General features: G+C 44.9%; 1 protein-coding gene across 1 annotated transcript; it reads right to left on the reverse strand.

Moving 5' to 3' along the window:
* Positions 1-679: 679 nt before the first annotated feature.
* Kcnv2 (potassium voltage-gated channel modifier subfamily V member 2) lies at positions 680-11,967 on the reverse strand. Its single transcript, XM_057777019.1, has 2 exons — positions 10,561-11,967; positions 680-961 (listed from the first exon to the last, which is right to left on the reverse strand). The coding sequence occupies exons 1-2, from the start codon at positions 11,965-11,967 to the stop codon at positions 680-682; spliced, it is 1,689 nt and encodes a 562-aa protein (XP_057633002.1).
* Positions 11,968-12,190: the final 223 nt, after the last annotated feature.

Raw genomic sequence — 12,190 nt, forward strand, 5'->3', positions numbered from 1 at the left:
AGTCAAGAACATCTCCGAATGTGACCTGGGGAGCAAAAACTGCCTTTGGCTGTGCACCACTGGTAGAGAACATAACTAGGCAGTCCCAGCTTAGCCACTTTGGACAACTATCAAATGTTAAGCACTTACCAATGTTCTCTCCAACCCCAATACTAAAATTAAGAGGTAGGCATGACTTTGTACATCTCATAGTTCGAGAGGCTGAGGCTCAGAGGATCAGAGTGAGTTCCCACAAATCTCCGAGCTGGTAGAGCTGGGATTCTGACTTAGAGGTTGGTCTGACTCCAAAGCTCAAACAGCCCCCTCAGTAACACTCCATTCTCCGGATAATTAAGAGCCCCTCCTCCTTCTTTGAACTAGGAAAATTCATCTCCATTCAGTTCAAGTCTAAAAATACATATTGAGCTAGATGCCATGAGAAGCTAAAAGAGACATCTAAGACACTGGAGCCATTTCCAGCACCGACGTCATACATAAACACAATCCAGTTAAAAGCAATGTGAGGCATTTTGAGTTTGGGTCCAAATGAGCATTCCTAGAGACAGAACCTTGAACTGAACGCTCTTTGTGTGTGCAGGCTTCACGTGTCCCTTTGCTGCCAGACGGGACCATAATTTTAAAAGAAGCAATGACGCTTGGAAGTTCTCAGGTTCTAGCAGCCTTACGTCCTAATGAAGCCTTAGTTCTCTTGCCTTGTGGTGGGTTGTGCGTTGCTTCCCGATAAACATTCCGCCATCTTCTTTGTGGCTCTCTGCATAAAGTTCACCTTTCCCCGCTCCCGGCGGATGGCCGTGTACTCATAGGCTTTGAGCTTGCTGTAGTAATCGGAGAACTTGTTGTAGAGAATGGAAATGGGCATCCCATTGAGAATAATCCCGAACGCGATGCAGAGGAAGGCAAAAAGTCTGCCCAGGTGGGTCTCTGGGTACATGTCTCCATAGCCCACCGTGGAAATGCTTACCTGTGAAAAAGGAAAGCAGGATGGAACGGGTTAGCCCTGTAGTAAAGAGCCCTGTCCCCCTGTGTGTGCCCAAGGGGACTGTTGAGAGTTCCCAGAGAGCCAGCTTTCGGAGTTGCTGGCAGCACTGTGCCATGGAAAGAATGCAAGCTGTGGGGCCGAAAGGCCGGTTTAAATCCTGACCACAGCACACCGCTGTTTTTATACGCAGCACAGGGAAATATGATTCGCCTTAAAGAGCTGTAGGAACAAGCTTTATGTAACACATGTTGAATTCCTGCCACAGGAGGTGTTCAGTTATTGTCTTTGTTGCCACACCTCTTCCACAGCTGTGTTGGGACAGGGAGATTCCCTGGAGTCATGATGAAGGTAACTTCATCATGAATGTCTGAGAAAAACTGTGAGCTTAGAAGCAATCAGAACAGTGTTCAAGTTCGGACTGACCCTTCCCCGCTGGTAGATCTTGGGACTTACACTCAGACACTGGGGCCATCTCTCAGACACCTAGTAACGATAGAGTGTTAAACTGCATATAAAAATACACACACACACATCTAAAACTAGTATCAAACAGGCACCCAGGGCAATGGAGGCCTCCACTGTGCTCCCCTCCTCTTTCAAAGGAGACAATTACAATGTTGCTCAGAGCTGCTGTGCAGTTCAATTGGTTTTTGTTTTTGTTTTTAATGGAGACAATTTAATTGCCCTCATCTAGAGAAACACTCATTACTTTGTGAAGGGACCTTCAGAAGACCTTATAGAACAGAAATATGTCACCCTTCCTGAGAGTCCTTTCATCATTCTTGTCACACTGTTTTAAGTCCCACTAATTAGAGATTTATTTAGGTTAACAAGCTTCCTGTTTCAAATGCAGATTCCCATGGGACTAGTTATCACTTAGTATAGGCAGAGAAAACCCGGGGGAAGCCCCCTGGGGACTATTTTTATGCCTCACATGCTTCAGTTGGTCCCCAGACTAAGTCACCAGGAGCCTCTGGAGCAGGGCCGTGGCTTCTAGTAGTGGGAACGTCTATTGCCAATTCCAGGGCTGCTTGTTGCCCCGCGGATTTGTGTGATGGCTGTCCTGAACTTCCAACAGATGGCAGTCATTACACAAAGTCTCCCTCGCCAGCTACACTGAGATGGCCTTTGGCTCAGGAATGTAAGCACTCTTGTGCCCATGACGCAAGGGTTAGTTTGAACTTTCAGATGTGGTTGATTGATTGGAATGCAATGGAGAAGTGAGCCAGCTGGGCAAAGCTGGTGGCCCTGATAAGAGCCGTAAACCCATCAGCCCACAGAAAGGGACAGGTGTGTCTCCAAGGAAGGGCAGGCCCCAAGGCTCACTCCTTCGTCTCCGTCAAGAGAACTGCCTTTTCCTGTGATAGAAGAACACAAACACGCATGACCGAGGCAGGATGACGTAGACAGAGTTAAAAAAAAAATAAGAGCACACTTGACTTCCTGGGTCTGAACCCACTTCACAGTTGTGTGAGTTTTGGACAAAGCAGCTAAATTCTCTCTGCCCTCAGTTTCTACTTTAGGCATATGGAGATAATAGAGCCTTCTTTGGATGATTGTAATAGGAATTGAAGGTGTCCTACCCACTGGCTGCAGATGAACATGCCGGAGGTGACCTGAGGGACTGTCTTAAAGAGAGCCCCAGCTGAATGGAAGCAAACACAAACACTTATGGAGCCTACTCCCCACCAGGAACTTGATCTCTTTTGTGTCCGATAGACCCACAAGCTGTAGAAACAGTCCCATCCGGACTTTGACTAAATGCTGGGTGAGGGAAATTTCAGGGCAACATCCCTGTGGCTTTAGTAGGGAATGTTCTCTCCCTACACTCTGGATGAAAACCTAAGGGGCAGCAGAAGCAAGTCACACGTCAGTTAGTCTCCACATCTGCCCATGTGTCTGCACTTATGTCTTGTTCTCAGCCATGCCACAGTCAGGCCTCGCTCCAGTATGCGAGCCATGCCACACTTTCCATTTACCGCTAACACAATCACTTACACCCCAGGATGAATTATTTTTGTTATGGTGGCCACTTAAGAGAGTTTGGTTACGGAGACAGTGATGGCAGGAAGGGATAGTTTTAGAACATGTCACAGCTCCAGAGGAGAGGGCCCTGCAGTTAGGCGGACACACGAGGGTCCAACTAACTAAAGTCAGGGAAAGGGCTGGGGAGACCCAGAGGAAAGGAAGTGGTTAAGACAGTGTGCTGCTATTAAGCTTTTGATTAATTCCCATACTTGCTCAGCTTCACCCCAACCTTACTTTCTTTAAGTTTTGTTTCCCATCAATTATTTAGGCCTTTTCATTTTATTTCTTCTTTTTTTGTTTATAATTACATCACTTTTATTTTTTTGGCTGAAATTCGAGTGAAAAGTCAAAAGCAAATTGCTTTGCCTTAAACAAGAAAATCTGATATGCATAATCAGGTCTGAGAAATCTTGGATCCCAGTTTCAGAGAAGAGACTTCTGCTGGAGAAGAATTCAGGTCTCCAAGAATATGTTCAAAATGTAGAGTTGTTTTGCTGTCTGTTTTGTGGAAAATTTTATTCAGTATCTAAGTTTGTTCTTTTTATTTATTTTTGAGACAGAGTCTCACTATGTAGCTCTGGCTGTCCTGGAACTCACTATGTGGAGCAGGCTGACTTACAGAGATTTGCCTGCTTCCATCTTCCAAAACCTGCAAAAGTGTTCGTCATTATGCCCAGTTTGCTACCTTGTTCTTGTCTCTTGCTTCTGGGGTAGGATTTAGGATTTTTTGGATTAGGGAAGTTTCTGTCGATTGCATAGGATCAATCACATCTGCATAGACGATAGTTACACGGAAGGCCCCAGACTGAGCAAATGACCTTCCAGAGTAAGTTCGTCCATTAGCAGGAATTTGGAAATGTGACCAAAGTGTCCGCACTTCCTCTAAAACCCTGGCAAAACTGCTATTTAACCAGTCTTAAACTGGAGGCTGACCGTACAACTGAAAGCTCACAGATTTCTCCTAGTTTGGGGTTTCAAGACTGAGAGCGTGATCGTGCTTGACTGCTCCCTTGCTGACCAGCTAATCCTAACCTGCCAACCATTGTTCAGACAAGCGTCAGGAATATCGCCCTTAAATTTCTCCTTCAAGAAGCAAGGTTTGTTTCCCTCATGAAGACTGGGGTATAGATGAAATGTCTTGGCAGCCAGTAGTTCATGCATCAAGGAAGTATGATTCCAGGAAAAACAGCTAATTTAGAAAATAATTAGTGCCCCTTCAGGTTTTCCCAAATAAGTAGAACCAGTAAAGGCAGGATTTTCGTCTTAAAGCTATACTCAATAGTATATATTGTCCTTCAAAGGCTACTTATCCTTGCTACTGTTGCAACAAATATTTCTCTTTTAGGAATATAATCTAAAAAAACAATTCAGATGGGTACAAGTCGCTGTACCTATCCTGATAATTAATTTTGGTGTCAATTGCCTACCTCAGATACTGAATGCAATCACTCTGAGGGCAATTCCTTAAAGTATTTTGAAGTAAGAATGAGATTAACACTGTGAACAAGAACTCCCATTTGGGTGTTATGGTATGTTACTGTTTTAACATGAGTGTAAGTGGTACAGAAAGGAGGAGATTGGCCCAAGCTAAGACAAAATCACAGATACAAGTTGGGAGGGTGGGTGTTAGCAATCTATGCACAAAAAGGCAGACAATAAACCTGGCCTAGCATCTTCAGGTTGTTTAACGCCTCTCCATCCCTTTGATAGTCAGTCATGTCCCACTGAAGTCATCTTGAACAAGAGGAGGAACATACTTAAAGACATAAAAGGGGCCCACTCCCAAAACAGGAGCCCCTAAGAAAAAATATAAAATCAAATTAAAAAACCCAGTGTCTTTGGGTTGATGCCTCATTGTAACTATTTCTGGACAAGCTAGAACCTCAGCACTTTCTGTGCCGGTTACAGGCAGTCCAGTTCAGTCCCAAGCCCAGTACCCTTTTCTTTAATTCTACAACTGGGATTCTCCAGCCTACATTTTCCAGTTTCCCTTACTGGCTGTTTTTCAGAGCAGAGGCATGTTTGGGAGACTGGGAAGTAGGAAGGAGAGAGGAGGGTCTCTGTCATTGACCTGATCTCCACCATCATCATACGGCTCAGATAGTTGGTGTTCCCAGTTCTCTCAGCATCAGCATCAGCTCCACCATCATCACACGGCTCAGATAGTTGATACTTCCAGTCCTCCCAGCATCAACATCAGCGCCACCTTATAAATCTGTGCACTGGCTGCACATGAGCCACCTCTGTAGGCCCAAGTCTGTCAGCACTACAATCTCCCATCTGTTCTTCCTGTGCTAAGACCAATAATCATTCTCTCTGTTTGCTATTTTTTCTCTTTTACCCTCCTAGTAACTATGCATCTTCTCCCTCAGAGCAGACCCTCACCTTGATTTCCATTTTCCTGACTGTAACCTAACTCATTTCACAAATGCGTCATTTCCAAGTGACCAATTAAAATAAATTTCAGCGATCTTATAAAGCCCAACTATTTTCAAGGAAACGATACTATCATTTAGGAAAGCTTAGAGGGAGCCAGCTCTGGGGGCACAGCTGTCTGGTGCCTCTCAAAGGCCAGTTTCCTTTGGGAGAGTCTCAGAAGTGATGAGTTTATGTTGAAGTTTCCTTTTTGACTCCTGCAACTTTAGTTTTTCTGGAAGAGTCCAAAGGAAATGGTTCGTTGACAGTCCAGCTGGCCTTTCTTACTTGAAAACAAACCCACTCAGGAGGTTGATGGCGACAGCTTCATCACAAAGTTACTGTTGTTGGCCCATAGCATGTATTTGCCACTTGGGTAATCCTGAACACCCCCCACCCCCGCCCACAGCTGGTGCTGCTCCAGGCATGGCCTGTTGATCTACACACTCAGAAGCTTTTCCTTCTGTATGTCTCACAATTTTTCTTTCCCCTGGTAGAGAAGGGATCACTCCTGTTTTAGTTTCTCCGAAAATGGATCTAGAACCAAAGGTTATTGCTTCCATGTGATAAAGACTATCGGCTAGATAGATGTGTTAGCTTCTACTTATTGCAGACTTCCTACAGGCTAGTATGTTACATGTGTTTCTTATTACATCAGTGCTCACAAATAACCAGCACCTGGCAGTTGAGAAGGGTCTAGCTTGCATACCTGAGCAATTGCAGATATAAGGCTCCATGAGGGATTTGTTCTTGCAGATATAAGGGCTGCATAATAGCGAGAATTCTTTACAACCACAAAAGTGACTTGAGCTACAAAGGGTTGAAAGATCCTTGGCATTTGAGAGAGAGAGAAGGTATTAGAAGCAGAGAAACTTAGGAGTTGTTCTCTAAGTTCTGGTAAGGAACAAACAATATATGGGAGAGAGAATGAGTTGGAGACTCTGTCTAAGGTGAGGTACAAAGGATACGGCTCTGGAGTAGCACAGGAGTCTATCAATGATAGTCAGGTGTGAGAGCACACACTTTTAATCCTAGCATTGGGAGGCAGAGGCAGTGATCTGTGTGAGTTCAAGGTCACTGTGGTCCCAGTGAGTTCCAAGTTAGCCAGAGTTACACTGTGAGACCTGTGCTAAATGGGGGGAAAAGCAAAGAAAAAAATCTATCATGTTTCTTTTTACTTCATCTTGACATTTCAGTGTGTGAGTGTATGGGCATAATATATTCAAGCAGTAATATATTATTACAGTAGAATGATTGTATTACATAACTTATTGTATCTCCCTGCCATCAAGGTATTCTTTTATAAGTCTCACAAAGTTTTCTTTTCCTTGGCTGACCAACCCTGACCCAACTTGCTTGAGTCTGGTCTTGTGACTTACTTTGGGTTGAGCTGACAGCTACAACCCAACAAGCTGAGCAAATATGAACGGAAGTGGTATGATACAATGCTTGCATAGTTAGGTTTGGACTCTCTCTCTCCTGACCTTTGCCACAGAGACAGCCATAGAGACAGGTCTGTAGGACCTAAGAGACACATAGCTATTTTCCTCATTATATCTTTATACCGTCTTTAATCCAGCTAGACCAACAGACATGAGGACAGTGTCACCAGATGAAAAGAACGTCTAGTTTCAACAGACCAGACTAGGTACTCACAGGCATTTCTTTGTTGTTTGTTTATTTGTTTGTTTGGACAAGCCCTCACTCTGCAGTCCTGGCAGATTTGAACTTGTTATGTAGACCAGGGTGGCTTCAGTCTCCCAGAGATCTGCCTGACTTTGCTTCCTAAGTGCTAGGATTAAAAGCACATACTACCACACCCAGATGAAGTTGCTCGCTTTTATATTCATGCAACAAATGAATGTTTGATACTTTAAGTCACCGAGTGTTGGCATGGATTGTGATATGCCATTGCTATGGCAATAGGTAGCTTGTAACTTATACATTATTTATAAACAAAGAAATGTATATGTATTTGGGGGTTTTATTCAAGTTTTTAGGAAAAAGTATATGTGATCAATAAAATACTCATGGGCCAGTTACTTTTAAGATCCTACTTCTTTTTTATTTATTTACATTTTCAATTATCATACAGGGTAACATGTTGCCTATGGTCAAAATTCCACTTCTCAGATTCTCATGTCTGTTTAGTTATGTGGACTTAAGTGAATTTCACATGGTTCAAACTTGATGTCAAGGTCATCTCACCTCCAATGTGATATTTCTGCTATACCATCAAAAAGAAATTCTGCCATCTCAACTACTCTCTATCCTACTATCTGATATGTTTTTCCACACCAATATCAGAAATTATTATGCTTCTTTCTGCACTAAAATGTAAGCACCATAATGGAAAGATACCCTTCCCCACCACCCATCATTCAGTGCTTAGTGTGTAGAGTGTGACCTGACACACTACAAGTCCTCAGGGAAGAAGGTGGACTTCTGCTGGTTATTTTACATCCTCCCTCTTTATAACTACATATAAGAACCACGACACTTTGTATCTATCATTTCACGGTGTTCTTTCCTCCTTGCTCTGATAATAAAATGCCCAAGTACATAACATGCAAGAGAATCAAAGTACCAAAAAGGGCTGGGTTTATAGCATCAGTTCTGAGGAACGCCACAGTCCTAGAACAATCGAGGAAATTGTTCCCACTGGGTTCTTAGGTTTGCTCAGGGAGAAAATACAAGTTAGCAGTCATTTTTCGTAATGATTTGTCCTGTATAAATCTTAGAACAAATTGGATAAAGGTCATAGGTATGCAGTAATTTTGGTGAATGGGGAGGTCAGAATATGTGAGATTTGATTTGTAAAAACCATGTTTGATAAAGATAAGGGCTTTACACTCTAAACCCTTCACATTGGTCAAAACAACAGGTAAATTTTTCACAGATTAAAAACGTGAATGGTGGTTTAACTTTTGTTATAAAACTTATTTTTAAAATCACTGATTCTGGATAAAATGAATTCATTAACAAAAGACAAAAATCTTCCCTTTGCATTAATCAGCACAGGAAATTAAGTTATCAGTAAACATTAATATCAGAAATGTTTTAAAGGTAAAAATTCAGTATTAATAGGTTTAATAAAAGTATTTATATTAGTTAGTGTAACACAAATATTGTGGGTTAAAATGAGTTGAAAGCCCCATAGGTTTGTTGCCTGCAGACCATCGCCTTTTAAGATCTTTGGGTGAATGAAGCTTTGGCTTTAAACATTTGTATTAGGGGACTGGAGAGATGGTTCAGTGGTTAAGAGCACTGACTGCTCTTCTAAAAGACCCGGATTCAATTCCGAGCACCCACATGTGGCACAGAGTGGCAGCTCACAACTATCTGTAATTCTAGTTCCAAGGAATCCAACACCCTCATACAAACAAACCAAAGTAAATGAAATACATTTTTTAAAAACTATTGTATTATATTGTCAACATGTGGGTTTGCTGTTTGTACTCCCACGTTAGCCACCTCCAAAGTAAATGTCACTTGCTGGGGACAAATCATCCGGCAAGAACTCCATCTGTACACATGGTTTATCTACTATGGAGATGACCTTTCGTCGGAATAGGATCAGAGCAGCAGCCTTTGACAAGCTTGTTCAGCAGAGTCTAACAGCACCTGTGCCTGAGGAACGTCAGCTTACTTGTAGCTTGGAAGGGAAGGAAGGCTCAGGGAGTTGCGGGGAACTTCAAGTCCAACTTCCTCTCCTAGAGATGTGGGACTGAGGGAAGTGAGCGATAGGATGAAATCTCAATCAATTACGCAGGATCAAGGCTAATTGTTGGAGTAGTGGAGGCTAGCCCCTTCTGAGTTTCCCTTCCCACTACAGTCCTCTGGGGTTGGTTTTATCTCAGAATTTTGTACACCGTCAATGTTAATGTTGTAATATCTGCTCTTTTAATACTTGCCTAATGTCTCTAAAAGCATTGCCATCTACTTTAAAGAAGAGAAATAAAGAAGCTATTCAACTCCTTCCCCTTCCAGCATGCTGACCCACTGGTCTGAGGTGAGTTGGTTAGCATCTTTCAGGGGTTTATTTAGTATACTACAAAGAGACATTTTAAATAAATGGCATGAATTACTATCAAGAGTCAGTAGTCAAGACAATGATAAGAATAGCAAGTATATTAACTGTCATGAGGCAAGGTGTGACAATGACCAAAAGCTTGCAAGGCGCAGTGGCAGAGCAAGGAAAAGGCATGGAAGTTAGAGTAGCACAGACTTCTATTTTATCCCTGCATCTGCTACCTCCAGCTGTTGTGCCTACACCCACACTCTCTGGCCCCCAGTGCCTCTGGTTACAAAAGGGGACAATCATGCTCTATCCTGAAAAAAACGTGCTGTAGTTAGAAGGCCTTCCAATTTTAGATGCATCTGTCCACACTCAGACTTAGCTAGAACAAGAGGCAGTAAGTTCTCAGGAGCAACATTGCTCAGTCAACTCGTACCCCACCTCCCCCTTCAACAATTGAAGCTACTTCTTACTTGTCCTCTTAAAAAGAAATGGCGACAACAACTATTTCTTTGTGATGTTTAAGTAAAATCAGCTTTATAAATCATTTAGGACACTAAGCGTCCCACAAGTGGTGGCTGGGCAGTGATGAAGCATACTGCAGCCACGAAACATGAATCATTTTTAAGTTTTCTTAAGTTTTGTTTACCAAAGATTTTTTTCCAAGGTTTTGTATTTGTTGTTGTTGTTCATTCTCTTTTGTTTTTATTTTTATTTTTTGTGATGGGGGGCTCTCAAGTAACCCGAGCTGGCCTTTAACTCACAGGTGGGTTATCTGGCCAAGCTAGCCTTGAACTCCTGATCTTCCTCGCTGTACCTTCCAAGTGCAGGGATTACAGGATTCATGCAACACCTAGCCAGCTCCTGTCAAAGATTTTAAGATCAAATCTGGATTTGAAAATTCGCAGGACCGTGTAAAATTCAGTTATTAAGCAACAATCTTGACGTCGTTCCAACTTTATAACATCTATTCGGGTTTTGTTGGAGGCAACCAACAAAATAGTACAGAAGTGCACTATCCTTCAGCGAGACCAAGAAAGATCAAGAGACATGCCTACCAAGGCTGATGACTAAAGAAAGGGAGGGGCAGATGAAGAAGCCCAAGCACCATGCTACTCACCGCGGCCCACCACCAGGCTTGGAGGATGCTGGTGAAGTTGGTGCCAGGCACATCGTGCTCTACAGAGTAGACAGCTGCAGAGAAGGAGAAGATGCCCATTGTGATGAAGAGCATCAGGCAGCCCACCTGCTGGTAGCACTGGCGCAGCGTGAAGCCAAAGGCACGCAGCCCGGTGGAGTGGCGTGCCAGCTTGAGGATGCGGAAGATGCGCATGAGCCGCATGAGGCGCAGCACCTGGCCCACCTTCCCCACGCGCCCCACAGTCTCCAGGTCATGTTCCCGCGGGGAACCCTTGCCATCCCTCTGGTCCTCGCTCGTGAAGCACTCGAGCAGCAGCTGCAGGTAGAAGGGCATAATGGCCACCAGGTCCACCAGGTTGAGGGCGCTGCGTGCAAAGCGTCGCAGGTTGGGGGTCGAAGCGAGGCGCAGTAGAAACTCCAGAGTGAAGAAAGCCACACACAGCATCTCCACGTGCTCCAGTATGGGCCTCGGGTCCCCACCACCTGTGCCCTGTTCAGCCTCATGCTGCATTTCCTCCACTGTGTTGAGTGCCAGGGCCACCACGGAGATGAGCACAAAGAGGTTGGAGGCCACCCCCATGGCCTTGGCGGCCACCGAAGAAAAGGGCTTCTCCATGAGGTTCCAGAGGCGCTGACGCTGTGGCCCATAGAAGCGCATGTCCCTGAAAAGCTCCTCCGCCTCCTCGGCCTGTGCCTGTGCACGCAGCTCTCGCTGGATCTTAAGCTGCTCGCTCAGTTCGTCCCTCCGCTCCTCGAAGCAGATGCGACAACAGCGTGGTGTGTACTTGAGCCTCACGCCCCAGTAGCCCAGCTCCTCCAGGAAGTTGCGGGGACACAGCTCATCTCGCACCAACAGCACCCCTGATAAGTAGAAGTTATAGATGAGCTGGAAGACTGCAGGGTCGCGGTCAAAGAAGTACTCGTCTGTCTGTGCCTCGTAATCGTCACACAGGCCCAGCTGCCGGCTGCGGCTGGTGGAGGTGGCCAGGCGGCCCAGACGTGTTTTGGGGTAGTTGGCTAGCTCGCAGCATTCCAGCTGGTAGCTGTGGCCGCCCACGTTCACTTTCAGCGTGGACAACTGGACCGGAGTGTCAGTATGGCCATCCAGGAGGGCCGTGGGGCACTCCGGAGGCTGGTTTTCCTCGGCAAGGTCATCCTTCCAATACTCTCCCTCCTCCCCTCCGTCCTCATCTTCCTCAATGTAGTAATTGTAGTTACCCACAGTCCACTGTGTTGAGATGCTGGCCTGAGAGCCAGTACGGGCTCCGATGGAGCAGATGCTTCTGCGGTGTTGGTTGCTCCTGGTGTTGGGCACCTCCTCGGTCTCTGGAATACTCCAGGGATGGTACCTCAAGGACAATCTCCTCTCGTTGTTCTGTTTAAGCATGGCTGTGGGAGTGGGACCGCTTGCCTGTCTCTCCTGTCTGTCTAGGGCCCTTGGTCTGCTCACTGCCAGTGGACGGGCAGAGAGATCAGCTTACCTGGGGCCCCAGGCATTACCCTCAAAACTGAAAAAGCCCAGGCTAGCCTGCCAGATCTGAACACTAGCGGGCAGAGACTTGAGTGCTCTAATCTTGCTGATAGGGAAGAAGCTGGTGTTAGGAGGGATT

The sequence above is a fragment of the Chionomys nivalis genome, chromosome 8 (assembly GCF_950005125.1).
Source record: "Chionomys nivalis chromosome 8, mChiNiv1.1, whole genome shotgun sequence".
In the NCBI taxonomy this organism is placed as follows: domain Eukaryota; kingdom Metazoa; phylum Chordata; class Mammalia; order Rodentia; family Cricetidae; genus Chionomys; species Chionomys nivalis.